Genomic DNA, 24,626 nt, shown 5'->3' with positions numbered 1-24,626 from the left:
ATGTATGCTATCTAATGTGGCATCTCATGAAGTGCAAAATATTCCTTACAGAGTATCCATGAGAAATGGATTGCCTAGTAGGATTGAAATAATCTTAGAGATCAAAAATAATGCAGCCAGGCAGAATGGATTCGCCTATATCCTTATGCCTAGAAAGTAATGTATGAGACCATACATGCCTAAATGTATGCATAGAAAAATGAATAAAATGGCTCAATAATAAAAAGCAATGAATTACTGATAGATAGAAGACCATGAATGAATCTTAAAACATTATGCTGAATGAAAGTAGCCAGACATGAAAGAGTACACATTGTAACAATCCGTTGATACCAAGTTCTATAGCAGCTAATGTAATAACATACAAATTGAATTATGTAGGGGTTAAGTGAACTAACTGTGTTTTTGAAACATAAAAAAATCTGATGAATTGAGGGATGGATAAACGTGGAATAAAGGAAAAATAATAAAATATTTATTATAGAATCCAAGTAGCTGATTTGCTGTAGTAAACTCTTTGCTATAAAATGCTTTCAACTCTTTTTTATGTTTGAAAATTTTCATAATGAGATGTTAGAAAAGTATGTAGTAGAAAGACTGTAAGATTAAAAAAAGTAAAGGAGATGTCCTTAACTCTTAAAAATGTTTCTTTTTCTTCTTTTTTGGGGGGGCGGGGGGCGGGAATTAGGAAGATTGTCCCTGAGCTAACATCTGTGCCAATCTTCCTCTATTTTGTATGTGGGACGCCACTACAGTATGGCTCAATGCCTGGTGTGTAGGTCCGCCCGCGCCTGGGATCTGAAGCTGCGAGTACCACGCAGCTGAAGCCGAGTATGTGAACTTAACTGCTATGCCACCAGGCCAGCCCCAAAGAATGTTTGTTTTTAATTGCAGGGTTTAATATACACACATATGTATATATATATACAAACACACATTTACACACATGTACAAACATTGTGTGTATATGTGCGAATGGGTATACTTTTTTGTGTTTTCGAATTTTTTTCATTGAACCTATTCAACTTGTGGGATTAGATACAAATCTATGTAAAGATGAACGAAACAAAGAAGAAGTATTAAAACGTCTTAATTACTTTTATATGATGAGAATGTTCTACAAAATTTAACTGCATATTTTCTTGGAATTCATACTCTAATTAAAAGTGATGTCACAAAGAGCTCCAAATTCTAATATACAGTCATCTTTTGGTCAAAATTTGAAAAGTGAATTCAAAATCTGTAATAATATCTTGCATAGCACACATAACATTTTCTGTACAGACAATCTTGAAACCTATATGTAGCCACTTCTTATGCTTGTAAGAGCTGGCTTAATTTATGTTTCTAACTCAGTTTAATTGAATTTTTAACTCAAATTGCTGTTGATTCCCTTTTTATAATTCAATATATACTGAAAAAATGGTGAGAGAAATCATAAATGAATAAATTTGTATGATTATCATCTATCTAACTTCAAATCGAAATAATAGAAGTTATTTTTAGCGTAGAATCTGTTTTAAGTTTTATTTTTTAATACTTTATTTTCCAAGTCATTTGGTTCTGCAAGATGTTGCATTTAAGGTCATCTAGACTTAAGATCAGAAAGCAGGCAGGGCAGCATCCAACATTCTTATCGTAGAACTCTTTAAGCTGCTCAGAAAACGCAGCCCTGGAAAAAGCTCCCCGGCTTGCCTGTGGCCCTCATGTAGCGTAAGGTGATGCGGCTGCCCGGTACTCACAGGTATGCAGCTTTTCCTTCCTCCAGTTCTTTACTTTTGCCGCTGGAGCCGCTTTTCTTCCCGCACATTCTCCTGGTGATGCACATCAATAAGCCACATTGTCGGATAAAGAAGCAGCTGACGTCGGTTACCACGAGGATTAACAAGAGCGCAGCAACTCCCAGGCCAATGACTGCTCCAAGCCCAAGACCATTAAAAAGTGTGTCTTAAAAAAGAAAGAAAAGAATTTTCTTAAACCCCAAATTAGGAAAGATTAGACAGTTAATTTAAAAATAAATCTTTAACTAAAGAGACAGGAGAAAAGTGATCGTCATTGGCCGACTTGAATTTCATGATTGTTGAGAGCCATTCTCTGGTTTTCAAACAATATTGGAAGCAACTGACATATTAATAATTTGAAATATTTTTTACAAACTTTCTTTAGAAAAAGCTCTTAAGCAACTCTTCCTTCCATTATACTTCTTGATTCCCTGTGGGGAAGATAATGAATATTATCGTATCCCTGACTATACTCTGTCAGAAAGTCACAGCCATTAATAGATCATCATATCGTCAAAAAGAAAATATAGTCAAAACTCCTGAAAGAGAAGTGCTAAATAAATGTTCTATATGGAATTATTTTAATTTTAAGCCTTAAACTTGCAAATGATGGCTCCAAGCGCTTTGCTTTGACAGGGAATACATTTTAAAATCTGTCTAAGAATATTTTTAAAATTATCATTTTAGAATGAATGGTTTACTTGTATTTTTCCAGGTAATATTCTAACAAATCATATGAGATTGGAGACAAATTTTTACAGAGTTTTGATACTTATGACCTTTCTGAAGTGTATCTTGAGAAGGTAGGGGAAGATGGGAGCCACTTTTTCTTGGCATCTGGCTGTAGGAATTCCTGAAAATAATGCCCAAAGTATCCATTTCACTGTTTAAGTATGAAGAGGTGATTGGGAATAGGATGGAATATGCTGACTGACAAGGTAGAAATAGCAAGACAGGCTAGTGATGGCAAAAATGAATCAAGAGTTTTATGTCTGTAGTTGAAAATGAGGGTAAACTTCACAACTATAAAAGTATACACAGGAAAATAAAGACAATGAAAGAAACTAGATTAAATTGGTGATTCTGTGTTTTCCAAAGGGGAAAAAAGAGGATTATATAAGATAATTTTATAGAATTATTCAAAATGATTCCTAGTGCAATTATCTTAAAATTTGCTTATATGACATTGTAAAATTATGGCTATCATTTTTAATGATAAAATATATTTATTACTCAACATCATAATGGCACGGTAAATATGTAACTAATGTGGAATGCAAGTGACAGGTACAGGGACAGATGCAAATTTAGGTTGACAAAACCACTTATGAAAAAAATACATATGTAGAACAAAGTTTTTCTAAGTCATATTTTTCAAATTAGATGTAATATTTTAAAAATGACCTGAAGGATGGGGCTGGCCCCGTGGCCGAGTGGTTAAGTTCGCGCACTCTGCAGCAGGCGGCCCAGTGTTTCGTTAGTTTGAATCCTGGGCGCGGACATGGCACTGCTCATCAGACCACGCTGAGGCAGCGTCCCACATGCCACAACTAGAAGAATCCACAACGAAGAATACACAACTATGTACCGGGGGGCTTTGGGGAGAAAAAGGAAAAAATAAAATCTTTAAAAAAAAAAAAAAAATGACCTGAAGGAATTTCAATCCAAAGGAATTGATGTAACCGTTCTTATTCTGAACCGGCCACTAATGAGTTGGTCTTGAATTGCCACATTTGTCTGAATTCTAGTTTATTTTTCTGCAGAATGACTGAGTCTCATGTTTACATTTATTTTATTTCTTTCAGGAAGTATGTTATTTATTTTTCTTAATGCTCTCACAGCTTGCAGACAGATTGGTAAAAAATCATTCTATTTGTAACATGGTGGCCTGGCACTTTACTCAGGCAAATTTATGGTTCACTTGTGCTGGAACACGAACGTATTTCTATAGCGTCTGCCTAAGGTTGCAAATGAGAATTCCTTATGCACTGAACCAACAAACTTGGAAACACATGCCCAAACAAAGCATAATTTTGACTATGATTCTTTTATTTCTGATAAAGAGAAACAGGTAATAAATACAGAGTAGTGTTGGAGGAAAAATAACTTTTTCATGCCATTTTCAGAATCTCTTTCCTTTATCCAATTTTAACATGCTACCAAGTTGGTGATGGTCTAAGAAAATTGGCTAGCTAATATCCAGAGAAATTACTAGTTTTCACACAACTAGTCTCTTATCACATGACTTCACTTGGGGGAAAGACGGAGAAACATAAGTATTTTTTAGCCATGAGAATTTAGTATCTTTCTTTAAAAAGTTCCAATATACAAATGGAGAATGAGATTCCAAATATTATTTATCAATTTTCAAAGATATATCTATATGCAAGATTAAAAAAAAAAAAAACTAGTGCCTCATACTTTAAAAATAATACATCATGCAAACTAAGATGTCTTTTAGCAGTTAAAAAAATCATTTTATACATTTTCTTGCATTATCTACTTTCAAATACAAATGATTCTCATCTGAATCTACTCTTAGAATATAATGACGACAACTCACCTATGAAACACCTTTTACTGTATATAAAGACAAATTTTTTTCAAAATTCATAGGTGATTATTGATGTACTGCACAAGATCCAACAGCCAGAGCTCAGAAAAAAATACATATCTGATCCAGCTTTAGCCCCGTGGAAATATTGACCCAACGACATTTGTGCTTTAAACTAGTCATTCCTCTCCTACTGCGTTTAGGTTCCTTTCACATGCAGACATCGTCCTAGGTAGTAAATCCCACAGACCAATGATAATATATCTGGTCCATTATATAAACCCCAATTTACCTCTTTTAAGTATGAAGAGTCTTGCTTTGTACCTAAACGCACTAGATCTGGTTCAGAAAATTCTGGTTCCATCACTTACTGTAGAATGTCCCTGAGTAAGTCAGCTATCTTCTCTAAGGCTGAGATGCCTCTTTATTAAAATGGGGACAGTTACATAGACAACCACGACCACAAACTCGGTCATGGAGGTGCTGGAAAGATTGTCATGAATATAATAATGTATTTTAACACCTCAATACTTACTGGCCGGCACTCGGTAAAAATTTAACAAGTATTGGAAATTATTGTTCTTCTTCTTCTTACTCTTTTGCTATCACAAAATTCTGGAGAAATGAAATTTTGGTGAAAAAAATAGACCGTCTAAAGTTAAATTCACCTATAATAATATTTCTTTCATCAGCAATCTACAGTATCACTTGTGAAGCATTAATTATTCTCTTGAGTATATAGTCACTTTTTTTAATGACTTAGGTTTAGCTAGTTGGCTTTTAAATGATAAATATTTTATTTGTGACCTTTTTAGCATTAAACCAGTATATTGATCTGCTTCATTTCCATCTTTAGGAAAAGCTCTTAGAAACATTATATTTGTAAAGCTTCCTATTGTGGAGGAATATTCGTGTTAAAATAGCGATTACTTTTTTCTAGACAGACAAAATTATACATTTTTAACTTATGATTAAAATTTTTGAAGCTTACTTGAATTTCTTTTTATGAAAAACCGAATATATTGTTATCAAGGCAGAGGAGAGGCACAGACGTCACATAGGTTTACGCTATAAAGATTCAGTTAAGTCGTCTTTTGAAAGTTACGTTTTTTAAAAAGATTTCAGGTTAAGAATATATTTAAATGCTCATATCCCATGGGGTTAGGCTATAATAGTTATGAAAGCTAAATTTCCTACTTTTTAAATTTTTTTCTGCTGCCAATTTACTCTAGAGTGTAACGTTTACTCATTTGTCTTGGAATTTTTCACAAATGAAACCATAACCATATGTGAATTACATCACTAGGATTTGAGCAGTAGCAATGATTTATTTTCTCAATAACATACAGAAGTTGTGTATAACGTTTCTTTATAAGTTAATTATGGTTTTAATTATTTAACAAATTGCTACTGAGCATAGTAATTATTTAAAGGATTTTAAATTCATCTTTTCTTTACTAGCTTTCCAGAATAGTTACACATGTGCTTTATGCTGTAATTTTTAAAACAACTCCATTACGTAGGAAAACGATATTATCAGGTCTATTTTACAGATAAGAAACTGAGGTCCAGAGAGGACAGTGACCTAAGTCACACAATAACCCTTGGTACTAAATCTGTATAAATGAAGCCTATTTAGTTTCAGGTTTTATATTATTTATACCTGGGTTAGAGTCAATATTTTATATTGGATATTCAGCATCAAATAATCAAGACGTAAGCAAAATATAGTGAATAATTAAACTGTGTAATTTTCTTACAGAAAAATGTCAATATCCATTTTTACCCTATACGTCTAGCAGAGGAACAGCTATTTAAATGAGATGCAATAATGTAAATTATTTATCTATGTATTCTTGCTTTTACCTGCTCATTTCGTACTGCTCTTTTGAAAAAGGGGATTTTATATTAGAATTGAATAAGAGTAAATAATTTAGGAGTCAAAAAGTCCAAACATCTATGTTTTGGTACATATGCTATTATTGAAAGTGAAATGAGACTGACTTTCTATAATCTCCCAGCTAGATGTACCTCCCACACTTAGAAATTGACTAAATCAAGAGTTTTCCCCAGACTTTCATGTATTTCTATTCGAATTGTCATGGAAACATAAAATCAAAATATTAAAAAAGAGAAACCAACTTCATTTCAAGTTTGTCATCTGAGTGTCTTTTTATGTTTCTGTTGTAGAAACTCACTCACTGACGAAACACTGAATTAATTTTCCACGAAATTTATTCTATTTGATAACACTAGTTTTTCAAAAAAAAATTGCAGTGTATTCATGAAAATAGCCTTATTTTTTGACTCCTTAAATATTTTAAAATTATATTTAACATTTTCAATGTGTATATATAATCTCAAGATAGAGAATTACTTTCAGACCTGGAATGTTGTGATAAAAATATGAAGTAAGAAATTTCTATTTTAGAGCCAGCCAGGTGGCACAGTAGTTAAGTGCGCACGTTCCGCTTCTGCGGCCTGGGGTTTGCCGGATCGGATCGGAGTGCGGACATGGCACTACTTGGCAAGCTATGCTGTGGTAGGCGTCCCACATATAAAGTAGAGGAAGACGGGCACGGATGTTAGCTCAGGGCCAGCCTTCTTCAGCAAAAAGAGGAGGATTGGCAACAGATGTTAGCTCAGGGCTAATCTTCCTCAAAAAAAAAAAAATTCTTTTTTAATTTAAAGACTTCTAAAATAGAGATTTGATTATTGCTCCCAGAATGGTGGTAGCTGTTTTTATGAGATCTTGCTAAATAGAATAAGTAAGCAGTTTAAGGGTGTGAAGGACAAGAAGAAGACATTCAAAAACCCTTTTTGGTGTTGACCATGACATTTCTAGATACCATATCCTCCCCCAACAGAGGTAGGGCTACTTGTCTCCCGCTTATACTTTCTTCCTTCACCCTGCCTAGCGGAACACACTTTCAAACCTCAGAAGATCTGTGGAAAATCTAGGTATAAACCCATACCAGCATGGTTACATATATACGGCCTATGTGAAAAGAGGTGGAGAAGACAGCTTTCTGCAGTTGGGCTCCATCAAAGCCACAATAGTCAGCTACTTTTAAATCAGACATCTGCATTACCTAAAGACTTTTGAGGCTACATAGCTGAAAAGAGAAAAAGAAAAGGACCACTAATCCATATATGTTTCACAGACCTTCATTGAGTGCCTGCGAAATGAGTGTAGAACTGGAGGGCTTTCCTGGCATGTCCTAACATAGAGTTAATAAAAACTAACAGGAACCTTTAGGCTTATTATACATCTAAGTTAATTTTTACTTAGGAAGCATAAGTTTCCAAAATTATATATATTATAACATATATGTTATATATATTATAATTTCATTCATTGTATTTCAAAAAAGATGACAAAGGATAAGATTTTTATATTAACAAAGGCATATGATTAATTGTAAGAACTTTCACTACAATTGTGATAATCTACTTGCATTACAGAAGACACACTCCAGGGTTATACATACTTTTAAAGGAAAACATATGGCACTAATTTAAAAAACAACTACCATCCCTAAGGATTTCACGTATTTTCTTGTCGTGTTGTGTTAGACAAACTGTTTTTCAAAATCACCAGTCACGCATAGACTTGGAAATTATCTTACACTGATAAATATATGCTCTGTGATATTTTTCCTAGGATCCTCCAAATCAATGAAGACTAAGAAAGTGTAGTGTAAAGAGCCAAAGTGTAGAAATGAGTCCAGGGTCTAGTTAGTTTGAGTCAACAAAATAATATTAAAAAAAAAAGATTTAAAAAATTTAATAAGCTTTGCAACTTTAAAAACAGAGAGGATATTAAAAATAAAGTGTAAGCACAATATTTCCCTGGTATATAGACAAAGCTGCAGCCTCCACATTTCTCGACATGACCCACTTGTCAAGAAAGAAAATAATATTCCCCAGTCCTGTGGAATCACAAGACTTTCTATTCTCTACAAGAAATACAGGAACCGCTAAAGAGAGCTCAAATTATGTAAGATTTCTCTTTGGACTTGATAGTTATCTCTCAGTTGAACTAAATGGGAAATGGGAAATACATGGATGAATGCCGCATTTATATGTTATAGGTATTTAGAAAAGTTAATTCCAAACTATCTCTTTCCATTTCGCTAAACACCACATCTCTCTTGTGTGTCATGACTGTGGGCCTCCTACATTTCCGGTGCCTGGTGTTCATCCCTGAATTGATGGACCATTCAATTTTGATTCATATTTCATTTCTCTGTTTGAAACAAATGTTTGAACCTCTGTGGTTCCCAGTGTCTGGTCAATACCCCTTTAATTGTATTAATTAGGAAGGAGAAAATCATTGCAACCTGCATCAGCAAGGATGATTAAAAATCCTATTTTCCATTAATTCAAAATTTTTCACAAAAATCAAACAGCAAACACAAAAGCACCTGTGAGTGGATTTCATATTCTTCCTTCCCTCTAGGTGACTTCTTTTACTGCTTCCTCATAAACTCAGAAAAACTGAGCATATCCTCCTAAGATATGTGTTTTTCTTTTAAATTATAAACAGGCAATATTTTATAATATTTATACTTTGAAAAGTGCAATGTACAAGTACAAAATATAAAAAATAGGAAATTAAGAAGATGATATAAATAAATATTCACGGAAATTTTAATATCTTATCTCCACAATGGTATTGTTTACCTCTTTTGTGGCCTACACACAATTGGACATATCTAAATCAAATGATAACTTCATTCTGTCTTATTACTGACATAATGTGAATAATAATTCCCAGGTATCCTAGCTAAAATATTCTTTGAGAATCATATATATGGAAGCAATCTGGGAATTCCAAAGCACTATACAAATACGTTCTCATTTCATTCATTGCACTTATTACTCATGCTCGCTTTGTTTATTGTAACTCTTGTTACTTGTTATTTGTTTATAGCATCTTTTATAAAGAAATTAGATCTTCTCCATTCTTACCCAAAACCTTCCTAGATTTCAGCAAGCATAAACATTTGAATATTGGTAACATTCATGAACTATGATGCATAGAAATAATTGTAAATGCATGTTTACATTTTACAAATGGTTTTTTATTTATTGTCGTTTTTGATAAACTCTTTTCATTAAGGCCTAAGGTCTAACATCAGTTTCATTCTTCTAGTTTTAGATGTGCTTTTCATTGTGACCAGAACTCAAGTTTTTTAGTTTAATATCATTCCTTTTTTGTTTATTCATATAGTAAATTATTTTCTTGGTTATCCCCTTACTTCTATATGTCAAATTAAAATCTTTCTTGATCTCTATAAGACTAATGCTAAAATGAATGAAAGTATTATTAATAATATTTTTATTGTCTCTGATAGGTGACATGGACTTTTACTTAGTTTGGGGACAAGAACATACTCTTTTTGGTATTCTCTTCTGTAATTCATTTGTTCTCTTTAATTCACCATTAGTTTTTTTGTTATTATGTTACTTCTATTGTTATGGTTATTTTTCACAGTATTTTAGACTAATTCATCTTCATTGAAATAAAAAATAAGATTAAAACTCTCAAAAGAGTATTACAAAATGGCTCCAATTCTCCTCCTTATAACAAAGACAGTACTTCTTTTGTGTTGTAATCTTTTACTCTGTCATATCTTGATGTCCTTTTGGACAGCCGATGGTATGCATGAGATAAAGAAAGCATATACATCACTCAGTTCCAGCTTCCTGACAAAACACACTTATTAGTAGCATTTTAAGTTCACCCAAGTTCCTATTATCAAGATCTTTACTGAACTAGCTGAATGAGAACTGTGTGGGTAGAACATATGATCTTATGCATTTTTCAGCGGACAATTTAAAAGAAAAAAGTACGTAATGCCAGGAATATCTGTGATGGCTGTGAAAAGAGCATTGTTATCTGTGAAAAGAAAACTTCAGAGTCTTTTGTAAGAGATTGTATTTGGGGAGAGGAATCTTGGAACTTTAAAATTAAAAATCGGTAAAAAATACATTAAAAATCAAAACTGAGTTATAATCATGAGAAAGTACATAAGTGTATGAAATTACACCAGTTTACAAGTGCTTTGTGACCAGTCTGAGGGATTTCTAGTTTTTAGGATCACACAAAAGTAATTTGTTGTGTTTTCAATGAATATGTATTAAATTCATTGGAGCTCATTATATATCTAGCAACAAATTGTAAAACTTCTTGTCGGAGATCAATGCGTATGTGGAAGTTCATTTTATATGATTTTCTAACTTCTTATTCCTTGATAACACTATTTGTAGGATCCACATATTCATTTAGAAATTTGAAAATTTCAGATTTTAAAAATTATAAGTAAAATTCACAGCAATTTTTCAACTTCCTCAAATATATCGGTAAAGCCTAGTGTTGTTATTTGTATCTGTTTTAAATCCTCAGGCTATTTTCAGTATATTTTAATACGGTGGTCGCATCTTTTCTATGTCCTCAGTTAAAAAATATTGATGTAGACAATTGATTGCTTGCTGCCAAGCTTCTGTTCAAACAACCCTCCTAAAAAGGGGGGTGAAGATTGTATTTATTATTGTGTTTCTATTCTCTATCTTGATTCCTCTGTTAAAATGTTCTGTTAAAGTATAACTAATTGTTTATTCACATAAACTCAATGGCGATCCAAAATTTTCCTTCAAATCACTTCTCCCTATTAAGAGGTATTATTTGGAAGAAGGTGGGATGGGGGGCAGCACTGATAAGCCAGACTTTTTTTTTCTTTTTTACTAAATATGATTTGGAGTAAGAAAAAGTAGCTAACTGGGGATATGTGGTTTAGTAATGGGAAGGGAATTGTAAACATGTATACTATATAAATGACATTTATAATTGTAAAACTCTATACTTTCTTATAAGAATGTCTTTTCTTATATATGTTTTTTTATAAAGGCAAGATTGTGAATTAAATATCCTTTCAAAATATCTTCTAGTCCTTTGATGTTACAAAAATGATATTTTTGCCCAGGAATAAATTGGCCAAAAATATGCCCTCATTCTTTAATTTGTCACAATGTTATTAAACAACTCTTAAGCAGTGGTGAGGGCAAAATATGAAAAACGTGAACTATTCTCTTCCCTGGGGCTCATAATGTCTTGGGAGGGGTGAGTGAGACATGTAACTTAGAAACTGAAATGCAGTGCAATTGATGGTGTCCGAGTGGTACGAAGTAATGTGACCTAAGCAGATAGGAAAGAGAAGCATATAAGTTAGTGATTAATGGTCAAGGAAGGCATGATAGAAAAGAAGAGATTTGAAAAGAGTTGAAGAATAAGAAGAAACTCTCCATGTGATGAGAGGAGTTCATTTCAGTCAGAACATGGCATGAACAAACATGGAGACGTATGAAAATACGTGGCATATTCTGAAATTACCAAATGCATATGGATATTAGAGATAACATATTGGGGGGGATTGCTAGGGTTGGGGTTGATTAACTGATAAATGATGTGGTTGAAGAGAATGGACCTTGCAACTTAATAAATAAACAAACAAACCAAGACAAGATTGACAGACAAACACTACCACCACCAAAACCTTAGAAATGTGGTCTTTTCAAAAAAAGATACTAGGGAGACTTTGGAGATAGGAAAGGAGATCCTGTTGCAATGGTTAGGAGGGAACTAGTAGAGGCCCAGGGTGCGCCTATGGAACGCCTGTCCACTCATCCTTCTCTCCTATTCCATGCCCATTTCCATAGCCTGTATAGGCATACCAACCCTGCTTGATTGAAGAAGTGAGGAAATAGTTAGATTCAGCCTCTTACATGTGACTAGTGATCAAATTAACATTAGATAATTAATGTCTATTATATATTTAAAAAATAGACACAGTATAAGCAAAAATAATATTATAAATTTATATAGTATATATTTATAATTATGTATACTTATTCTATATACTTTTAAATGGCATGACATTTCAAGTGGTCCATCACTTCCACCCTGTTTTTTAAATAGCTACTCAATCTCCCTTAAGATTTTAGTATCTATCTTTTTAAAACTATTCCCTGTGAAAATTGAACAATCTAAAATATAACATTATTATTCCTCTACGGGAATGTTGATAAAAACTTGTCAAATACTCAATATGATTTAAAGTAACATATTTTAACATAAGAAAGGGAGTTAAAGAAAGTAAGCTTTGTCAATTGTGAGAAATAAAAAACAAAGAGTAGATAACAGCACTTCTCTGATAAATGCTGACAAGAACTGAAAACTTCGGAAATTAATATTTTTAAATGTTGCTGTTTTAAATCTGGTGCAACTATAAATCACGAGGAATTGTGAAATATCTAAAATCCTCGCACACAGAATATCTATGCTCTTATCTCCACTGATATTTCAAACTGTTAAGTATGTTGGAATGGAGACAATTTGCCACAAAACTCTCCAAAAAATGGGATAAAGATATATAAAATATTTTTATATGTCATAATTATCTACTCAAATGGCTACTTTTGAAGCTTATTCCTACATCACTAACTCTATACTTTCTCCATATGCAGTTTAAATCTTACGGTATGTGTTCAGTTTTGGTGGAGATAATTTAGTTATTTCTCAGAACATGATGGAGGCTTTTATTGATTAATAGGAAATGGAGCTTCTTAGAATGGAATGAATATGATCAAAATATATGTTGGCCAGTGATACAGAATTGAATAATTTAAATTTTAGTTCCTTGGTTCAACCACTACGTGGCCAATTTCATTTTTCTGTTAATATTAAGGGGCTGTTCCACATATACGTACCTTTGAATTTTCCAAATGTATATGACAATGAATGAAAAATGTGAACAAATATATGGATAGTATTATTATTTTCCAAGGAATTTATAACATATTAAGTTTTGCAAAATTTCCAGTTTTAGACACTTGCTGTATTGTGTCTTAGAATTCAATTTCTGTTAGAGTTATATAAAAAGAATTGTTATATTATTAAAACAAAACATTCTAAATATGTAAGACCACACACAATGTGTATCATTGCATAGTGCATCTGAATTAATATATTTTATACCATCAGCTATAAAATAGAAATGTAGATTTTCAATTTATTTAAGAAATACAACCAGGATATCCTTCACTCGGTGAATGAATAAGTAAACTGTGGTACATTCAGACAATGGGATATTATTCAATGCTAAAAAGAAATGAACCATCACATCATGAAAAGACATGGAGGAATACTAAATGCATATTAGTAAGTGAAAGACACTAATCTGAAAAGGTTATATATTTAATGATTCCAACTACATGACCTTATGGAAAAGGCAAAACTATAAAGACAGTAAAATGAATCAGTGGTTGCCAGGGGTTAGGAGAGAGGAAGGGATGAATAGGCAGAGCACAGAGGATTTTTAGGGCAGTGAAACTCTTTTGTATGATACTATAACGGAGATACATTTCATTGCACATTCATCAAAACCCACAGAATGTACGACACCAAGAGTGAACCCTAATACGAACTATGGACTCTGGGTGAAAATGATGTGTCAGTAAAGGTTCATCAATAGTGAAAAATGTACCACTTTGCATGTTGATAACAGGGAGGCTATGCATGTGTCAGGGTCGGGGGTATATGGGAACTCTGTACATTCTTCTCAATTTTGGTGTGAACTTGAAACTGCTCTAAAAAATAAAGTCTATTTAAAAGCAGAAAAAATAGAATGCTAATATCTTTAAAATCTTCATGGGAATGTCTAACATGCCTGGATTGACTGAGAATGCCTATAAATACAATACTCAATCTTTTATATCCTTTCACAACTAAAAAAAGATGACATATTAAGTGATGGGTAAGACACAGGAAACTCTTAAATATTGTCAGCTGTTTGTATTTTCTGTTTTTGTATGATAGAACCCAACAAGGAATGATACCAGATCTTGCTGTAGAGAAATATTTCTCTGTGTTCCCTTAAATAAACTTTCCCTCATATCTGAGACATTTGGTGGAACAAGAAGTCTCAGGCTAGTATATGAAAACCCCACAATTTTTTTTCTGTTTTCCACCAATAAGCACTGAGAAGCAGAATATTTTTCTTGTCATTTTTCAAAGGCATCAGGAAGTTTAGTGTTTTACCTTCCATGTAACTTACATATCCAGTTTAGCCTTGGTGAAATAATAAATGGACAATAGCAAATTGAAGCTTGTCGTTTATGGATTCTTCAAAACGGAAACACTAGTTTGAAGATATGATTTTTACTTTTGTTTTAAAGGTAAAACTTTTACTTTTTTTCATATTTAAACAGAAAACATAAATTCTATATTTAAATATGAATTTTATAATATTTTAATATTTGTCTTCATATTAATAAATGAGAAAGCAGTAGAGAAGCAAGCATATAGCCACTACCAAATGATCTGTTGAAGCTGCTTATTTTGATTTCTTAAAATGAATAGGACAGATGCTGAGACGGGAATCTCTATTTTAGTTGTTATTAGACAGTAAGTAAAAATATTATTTTATATTAATAAAAAATGACCTATTTCTACCAACAATGTAATTAAGTCATTTTATAAGGTTTTTCAGAAAATGTGTAAAAATTGGAAAGTGATAAAATTTAATTTTATATTATCTTAAGAATATAAACTCAGCGTGAGTTTGTTACATTAATCATGGGAAAGCAGCTATATGTGCAAGTTGAAGTTAAGAAAGATAATAGCTGGCTAATAGAAATAACATGATTACTGGAAGGAACTGTGGTTGATTAATACATGGAACTTTCCTTTGTCACACAGTTTTTTTAATGGGCCAATTAAGAAGAAGTCAAAGGTACTAGGTCAAAGATATAAGACCATATAGGTCAAAGACTTAAGACCACATAGGTCAAAGACTAGAAATTTAGTTACGCCATCTTTGATTGAGCGTAATTTCATAAACAAAGATAGGAGGAACACTAAGAGATTAAGTTGCCTGTTGTCGATGACTAGTTATTTGGCTTCTCCAGTCCTCAGTTTGTTGATTTTGGTCTTTGCTTAGAATATTAGAATAGATCTCCTCAAATCTCTTTAGTTTCTTCACAGTGGGCCACAATGACAAAGTAATATAAAGCTAATAAAGTAATATAAAGTTAATGTGACAATCACTATAAAAATGTCCAACAATTCCCAGATACTTCTCATTGGATATCATCTCATTGTCAGGGGGCTTCAGGAAAAATATAAACAAGAACGACAAAGAGAAACAACTTAACTCTCCCACCCGGTGTACAAAACTTCTATAACTATTGTCTCAAGTGAAAGAAGTTCAAATATTACAACCAAAAATAGGTATTATATTAAATCTTTCATTTTGAAATGTATACAACTATGTTTTAATGGGTGGTGCATATAAATATATTAAGATAAAGATTTTGGAGTGGGCTATTTTGGAATAAGAAAAATTAAATGTACCCTAAAATAATGCAAATCTTGAAAATGGACATCTTTTTCTTTTGCAATTTCTACACTATTTCATTTTTATCTGGCAACACAACACTTGACTGTATTTGTGCAAGAGAAATATATATTCACGTCTAGTCAGAGATTCTCATCTTTTTCACTTTATAAACACTAACTGTATAATTTATATATTAAAACATTATCATGTGAACCCAGGTCCAGTGCTAAAACAAAAAAGTGATATAATGTTTCGTTAAGAGTACTGGACCCGGGTTCTAATTGTGACTCTTCACATGTAAATTATTCACCATCTTTAGGCCCCACTATTTTTATCTAAAATGTGGGAGAAATGATGCTTACTCCAGAGGGATTTTACGAGGAGTGAGTAAAATATTGCACATAAGGCATTCTGCACAGTGTGTGTCACAGTACATGGTAAAAAGAAGAAGGTAGTCTGTTTTCATATTTCGTTATTATTATTTGTAAATTTTCAAAGCCATTTTTGTTTCCCACCTTGGCTGAAGACGAACAGAGAACCTTAATGATTTTCTACAACTTTATTCTTATGGTGCTCAAAGTAAATCATAGTAACATATAAACCAAAGGAATTGGAGAAAATTCACTTTAAGCAATTGTGTCTGCTTTTATAAACTTTTGCTAGCAATGGAGACAACTCAAGAGCCCTTACATTATTGAAATTATTAACCATATTCATGTGTTTTATTAAGATGTCATCCGATTATTTCGTCCACCTACTAGTAAAAAAAGTTTCTAAGAAGACCCTAGAACTAGTTTACTAGGAAAGTAACAGGATTTGGTATTGTTTATAAATTATTTCTACAATATGAGTCTGCTGATGACATTATTTATCCCAAAAGAGATATCACTCGATGATTATATGTATATTACATTGACATATTGGATTTGATCAAATTAGAAATGAAAACACACAACAAGGACAGAAAAGGTTTGTACCAGTAATAAAGAAAACACATATAACAAAGTTTTTCCTCAGTTTTCTTTATTACAACAATGGAGACACAGAAGTACAGAAAATAAAATGACATTTAATATACTATGAAACACATGCACAGGATTACACACGGTGCTGGATATTATGCTGGGGGTTTTAAATAAGAGATGATACTGACGACAATACATTTATAACAAGTACCTTTTTTTTCCAAGAAAATAAGCCATGATGAAAACAAATGCAATTAAAATGATCAGAAATAGTCACTTTAAAACAGACGTGTTATACATAAAATCAATGCAAGATGTGAGATAAAAATATTCTTAAAAGAATTTTATGACTTGTGGATGTTATTTAAAACAGCAATTCTTAATGACTTGCTTTTAGGGAAAAACAGATTAGCTAGAAGATTAATCTCATACTGTCCACTTAGTACATATACAGAATAAAAATAAATATGGCATACTTTTTTTAAATGATGCTACCTCTTAATATTATGCAATGTTGGTAATGTGTAACTATATTTTTATTTCTTAAAATGGATGATAAAGAATAAGTGAATTTAACTTGAACATACACAAATTAAGAAATTTTGCAATATACTTAGGCTTAATACAACCAATATTAGATTAGTTCAACTTAAAATGAAATTGAATTCCACTTGAATCTTTAAAAAGTAGGTAAAATCTTCTACCAACAAAGACTTAAGGACATCAGTTGCAGTTCAGATCATCTCAGATATACTAATAGAACTCTTGAATATACATACTTTTCTTGGCTATTGTGTTTTTCCCATTTTTTGTTGTTGTTGTTTTGTTTTGTTTGTTTTCTTGAGGAAGATTAGCCCTGAGCTAACATCTGTAACCAATCCTCCTTTTTTTTGCTGAAGAAGACTGACCCTGAGCTAACAGCTATGCCCATCTTCCTCTACTTTATAAATGGGATGCCTGCCACAACATGTCTTGACAAGGAGTGCATAGATCCGCACCTGGGATCCGAACCCTGGGCCACTGAAGCAGACCACATGAACATAACTGCTGCGACATCAGGCTGGCCTCTGCTAAATTGATATTACAGAATATTCTACTTTTTGGGTAACATTTAGGGACAGATATTCTAAGCTTTGAAGTTAGTTAACAGTCATGGCGGAGGGGAGGATTACTACCAGGATCTTTATCTGGTTCCTAATTTTAGACAACATGAGAAAACCAACGGTGCTTGGAAAATGAAGCATTTATATTAAACTCTCATCTCTAGTTTATTTCAGAACAATTAAATTAGAGTTAAACTTGCTGATTCCACTGCCTTAAATAACAATAGTAATGCTGCTTATATACTTTTGCAAACTTCATGTATTTTATCAAGTTTTTAAGTATGATAAAGTAATGAGATAATACTACAACCTTATATCTAAAAGTTAAAATGCTAACTCTAGAATACTACTTAAATTTAGATGGTAATTTGGAAGAGAATATGTTAATGAGATGTTAGAAAGACTTGTGTTTTCTTTATGTAAGACCTAAAACTTACTCTGGTAATATCTTCTGAAGTGTAAGATTCACTATCAAGAATTAATAGTGATTAAATAATATTCTTTACTTTTTAATGACATAATCAGTTGTTGGGAAATGGACTTTTCATCAATTTCAATTTATATTGAAGTCATTTCTAGGGCTATTTGTAGAATATTTGTATCTCCAATCATTTGAAGTGTATAAATTTGAGTTACTCATTCAATGCATTAGCCTTGGTGAAGGTTTTATGACATATATGCATACTACAATTGCTGGGATTTTAAAATTTACCAGTCATTAACAGAAAAGGAACAGAAAAAATACATCCTATTTATTCACGGCCAGAAATTAAGAGGGAAGAAGAGGAGGAGGGTGGGAAGGAGAGAGAGAGAGATAAAGTGAGAGAGAGAGAGAATACTAGAAAGAATTGGAATGAAGACCGAAAGGAAATAAACCAAAATAAGAGAAACCCTACTTAATTTGTACTTATTCAAAAATTGTTTAAGGATATTACATTATGCCTCATAGATTTGAACCATAATAAAATACCTAAAATGAAACATTTAGGTATGATCTTTGTGGGGGATCAGAATTGGCCACCCCAAAATGTGTCTCTTTGGTTAAGGACAAGAGACTCTGAAAGAAACTTTGACCTTCCCCTAATTGCTTAAAAGAATTTAAGATAGAAGGCCTATCCCCAGGACAGGCCATCACCATCAATAACTCTGGGTAGGGGTAGTCTGTGAGGGTCTTTGCTAAGCCCATTCATATCAAAATTCTGTCTACCAAACATTTGCTTTTCCATCTCCATGTGAATTGCTCTCCTCCCCTTTGAAGTACCAAACCACTATCCCCAACATTCTCCTTTACCTTTAACTGGAAATGGTATTTAAGGTTGTGGCTTTGGCCATTCTGGCTGAGTTACTCAGCTCTTCTGGGTTTCACCCATGTATACACCTTATAAAGCTTTGTTTGATTTTCTCCTGTTATTCTGTCTCACGTCAATTTAATTCTTAGATCAGCCAGAAGCACTTACAGGGTAGAGGGATTATCTTCCTCCCCTACGCCTTCATGATCCTCTATCTTCACTCATTGAGTGGAATCATACATAAGGGCTAAAGAAAATTACATATAATAATATTGAATTTAGGTAGTGTCATAACAGATTATTTAAAGCTTTTAATGCTGCCAACATCAGAACCAAAAACAAATAGGTGGAAATTTTCAGGTAGTTTTACTTGACTAGATATATTTCTTAATTAACTACTATAAACTAAAAATATTGTAGGTAATATTAGCTAACTAATCTTGAAAGCTAGACCCAAATATACTTAATTAATATATTGGTGATATAAATATCCATCTTGAATTACTAAAGTCATTTGTAATTTTAAAATTTTATTTCTCTATTCTTAGTATAGGTATACATATTAACAAATAAAATACTTTTCATGTATCTCAAAGAGTTCATCCAGGTCCAAAAGCACATGGCTTAATTCTCTCTTGCACACTATATTTTGTTGAATATAAATGAATAATCACAAAACCAACTGTTTAGAGTTGAAACTATTGTAGAATTTTCCTGATTTTAGTTTTAATTTAAATTAAATATAATAAATGGGCATTCTCATACAGAAAATATTTGAATTAAATTATAATGGTTTCCAAATTGACCCAAATTATATAACCTATGAACTACTGTTACTGAACTATTAATTTTAAAAGAACTGCTGAATATTTTAAAAGTCAAAATTATTTGCAATGAAATTATTTGTTTATGGAAGCATTTGCTTTATGTATATATAACTGCAGTTATATATATAAAATGTTAAGCCAATGTTGAGAATAGATATATATTTATTTATTTATTTAAAAAATTTAAACACTTTAGGCTAAGAAAAAAAGAAGAAAAGAAAATTTTTTGTAAATGAAGTAAGCCATTAAACTTTTCAATCTTGTTCATGTCTACCAGTAATGAATGCATATATGTGCACTTGCATAATGCTTTTGGAAAGAATCTAAGTGAAGAGTTTTTAAAATATGCTTATTCTCAATGAATAACAGTATTAGGAGAGAGAGGAGTAAAAAATGGCAATTTATCTAATGTTCTCCCATGTGAGAAGTTTATGGGAAAGAACAATTTCCTGCTACTTCCTGGGCATATTCTGTTGGCATATCTGAAACATGATGCTGGTGGGCCTTGTTTTTATTTGATAAATAATTTTTGAGTTTGGATTAGGGTAGAGAGACCAATAAAACTGAATGATAAGAGGAGAAAAGAAGATAGACTTGGAGAGGGTTGGGGGAGAAAAAAGGAGATATTCAGGTTTACATAAAATATTAATCCTGACACTCCATGTGCGGATAACGGCAATCATACATAAGGAAATCAACCCAGCCTTATAATTGATAAAATATGATCAAAACAAACTTTTGAAATCATTCAACATTTGGAAATATGATATACACATAATAGATATAGGCACATATTTCTGATTATATATAATGATTAACATAAAACTCACCTTACACACAAGTTCATATTTATACATTTCAGACACAGAATTTTATTTAAAAGTCCATTGAATGAAAAAAATCACTGGATGCTACTAGGGAGAAACTTAAAAAAAGTTGAATCTCTATGTCTTGCTTACCAATAATCACATTTATTTAGACCTATAGACAGATATTAATTAGACAAAGAAGTTCCATCAGTTAGATTTTATAGTTGTATATAAGAAAAGTAAAGCTTAAGTAATAAAAAGATAATTCGGCAACAGTTTTATATTAAGATTTTTTTTAAAAATCCAGGATGGTAATTTACAGTCTCTAAGGTCTCATTTATTGAAATGTAATAGCTGCGTGGTTCACAGTTTTGTACTTTCCAATTTCTTATGGAAGTAAGACAAAGCACAGAGCCTATTATTTTAAGATGTCAGAGAATATTTTTCAAAGAATTTATGCATATCTCAGAGCACTAAAATAATTGTTCATTTAAGAATAAACATTTGGTCAAATGATAGGTTGTTTGTTAATTTCAGGATTAATAACTTGATCTGTACTTAGATGTTTAAGAAATCTAAATAAACAACTCGTGAAACGTAAATAATTCTGCTAAGATAATACAACTTTAATTTTAGGTTCTTTTCTGAACTGTCAAAATGTCAGCCTAGGTATCATGTAAACCTGACTTTGAGCGTTCTTCATATTACAGTTGGTGACCTTGAGTTACAGAATATAAAATTTTTTAAAAATCAACTCTGTTATCTTACTGCAGACATATTCTATATTCTCTACAAAAGTATTATGTCGCCATATACTAAATTATGATAATTTCTACATGACTTTCTCAGAAATATTTATAATTTATCAGAAAGATGCAGTCAGGTTATGATGAATGGGAAAAATTGTTCCCGGAAGTGTTATTGGAACTCCTTTCTTTCCCAGCACTTTCTACATATTAGTAACCAACATGTCTACATATCTTATCCAAACTCAGTTATCATGGAATATAATACACAACTATAATTAGTTCTTTAATAAAGAGAAGATTGGCTATGGTGATTTTAAAAACAGAACGTTCCCGATAAATAGGTTATATTCCCATAATGCATGAATCGGGAAACTTTTGTCTCAGCAGTGAAGAAAGGAGGGAAGCAGAAGTGTGTTTAATCTGTGGATGGGTCACTTCTGCATTCTACAGGTTTGTTGCTAAGTCAGAAGAAAGAAGGACAACAGTGGACAGCAAGGAGTGTGGAAAAGATAAAAAAGAAAAAACAGACTACTAAAGGCATGTTCAGCCTCAGACCTTACATGATAAGACTCTGGGTACTTCTTCAAAAAGAAACAGAGAATACTTCTATGCAATAAAATAAATTGTTTTGGATGAATGACTATCTAAGCTCAGAACCCAATAATTTGATTTACCATGTATGTTATGGTCACACTTGTGAATATACGTAAATCTGATGGCTTCATAATTGTCCTGAATGAATAGTAAGAATAATTTGCTAGGGTGTAGTTGGGCGTGAAAAACACAAAACCCTCTTTTCTCATTTTATAATGAATGAAATTGAGAAAACAAAAATCATTCCTCCTGCTACTCCCTCAAATCCAGATTCCTTTGAAAGCTGGAATCCAGAACACTCCCTTTTTGTCTCAATTTCATCTTCTTGAAAATAGTAACTAAAGTATTTACTTTTCTCTCTGATCACTGCAGAGAAATTGACTCTTAGGTGTCCAGGAAAATGTTATAAGTGTACATATTTTTAGAACATCAATAATTGATGCCAATTCAAAATGAAATCCATGTCCAGTGAATAACTTTTTAAATCTATTCAAATTTAGTTTATTATTTACTTCTGGGCAATTGCAGAGAGGTATTTTCACTTAAAGAAAAGAAAAAGTCTAGATTTTCTTCTAACTGGTGTTCAAATTTAAAAGAAGAAACTCTGTTTCACTTTTATTCCTTATGATATTTGAGGTCAATAAAAGGAAAACAGGCATCAGAATAGGGACATACATCTACTATAATAAAAGTTATCAGGTTTATATTTTATACAAATGGTAGACATATATAAATGGTAGATTATAAAATATTATAAATGTTCATAAAGTTGGAAACTCACATTTAAAAAACCACAAAACCAATATAAAAGATGCACAGTTCTACATAATAAAATTACTATTTATACAATATATGGCCATGGATATTGAGCTACATTTGCAAAGTAATCAAATGAAAGAAGATTAGATGTAGCAAATGCTTAAGTTCCAAAAAAAAGTGACATGATATTTTACAAAGTCAACTTTAGAAATTAAAGGAAACTTCAGGATGAAGCAAGTTACTCAGTGAACTGGTACCTGGAAGAAACAATCCTGATTCAATTTCCTTCCATGATTTTCTGACAAATTATCTACTTTAAAGTTTGACAGTTTGAGGAAAGGGTAAAAAGGCTAATTGTTCCCGGGTGAAGATACATGCATAATTAGTGGGACCTCAGAGAGTGTTTTCTTATAATTTAGATTAGATTTGTAAATTTGCAAGACATAAAAGGGAACATCACATGGTACAACAACAACATTAAAACATGCAAGACAAACTTATGGCTATAATGAAAGAAAACCCAGCAGCATTCAGCTGCCATGACTGGCTTCCATTTTCGCCTTTATTCGCTTCACAGCATTTATCTGCATGATGAAAATTGTTTTTGAAAATAGAATAAAAACAAAATAATCAAGGAAAAAAGAGTAGAATTAGAAATATGAAAAAAAGGAAAAGAAAGAAAGTGACAGTAGGAAAGAAAAAAAAAGAGAAAATAATTAATGCAAGATTTACACAAAGCCACCACCAATTTCCTACAAAAAATTACTTTGATACAAGACAAAGAATGGCAAAAATCTTGTATAAACATTTCCAAATAGTTGTTACATATTAAAAACATATCTGAGGCTCAATATTAATACTGTTTATTTCATATAACTCTGACATTAGTTCTATCATTCTTTAAATGTGAACATCTTAATTATTCTTTAATGAAGATACAACTTAAAAAAGAAAAATCACCACTCAATTCCACTGTACTACTGGTAAATTCACATTGCTACTTTATGAGTTCATCATACTCTGCAAAGTTTACTGATAGTTCTTTTGCTACCATGATTTCTTAGAAGACATACTTAATAAAGAAGTGATATTTTTAATAATGAATTAACCTCCAAGAAATAAAAGTGAAAATTACATATTCCCACAATGAAAATTTGCAATAAGAATAGAAGCTCAGAGCATTAATTCAACCGGCCACAGGCACACTCTAGACATATGTCACTGTACCTCACTGAAAATAATTTTGAGAATCAAAGATGGTGAAAATAATTTACAGACTTACTTTTTCATTATGTGCTAAACCAAAGAAATATTGTTTTGCATGTAGTATTAATATTTATATTTGACTGAGATTTCCAAATAAAGTTCTCTCCAATTAATTGAACTTCAATTTCACCATTGTTTTAGACTTTCTTTAATTCATATTCTGAAAAGATCATAAATCTAACCTTAAGAAAACATTTTAGTATTTGCCATGCACTTGAATATTGTGTTTTCTGTTCACGTTGAGCTATTCAGAGATGAAAGCGTATATACTACTGTTGCTTGGAACTAGAATGAATGTTATCAAAATAATTGTACTCTACAGTTCATGATAAGTATAATCTAAAAGCCCATGAAAATAAAATTAACTGAAAAATTTTAGCAATATATTTATTGGCAGTGATTTATATCATTTTTTTGTTGGCTTGTTAAATTTGAAGAACTCTCATGGATGTATTACATGCTTCATTTCAGATGGTAGAATTATTTTACCAATGGATCTTCAGAATATATGAATGGAGCTATTTGTCA

At 31.9% G+C, this 24,626-nt stretch overlaps 1 protein-coding gene across 2 annotated transcripts in view; it reads right to left on the bottom strand.

Moving 5' to 3' along the window:
- NCAM2 (neural cell adhesion molecule 2) overlaps positions 1 to 24,626 on the bottom strand; it is a 483,364-nt gene that overhangs the window by 13,618 nt on the left and 445,120 nt on the right. Inside the window, exon 16 of one of the 2 annotated variants that reach the window (XM_044751022.2) lies at positions 1,743 to 1,947. In XM_044751022.2, coding sequence (XP_044606957.1) covers positions 1,743 to 1,947 — 205 coding nt within the window. Of the gene's footprint in view, positions 1 to 1,742; positions 1,948 to 20,149; positions 23,417 to 24,626 lie in introns of those variants that run through there. The other variant, XM_044751023.2, reaches the window with a different exon arrangement.

This window comes from Equus asinus, chromosome 18 (assembly GCF_041296235.1).
Source record: "Equus asinus isolate D_3611 breed Donkey chromosome 18, EquAss-T2T_v2, whole genome shotgun sequence".
Lineage (NCBI taxonomy): Eukaryota > Metazoa > Chordata > Mammalia > Perissodactyla > Equidae > Equus > Equus asinus.
The sequence above is the reverse complement of the archived record's forward strand: the minus strand, read 5'-3'. Positions and strand labels throughout refer to the sequence as shown.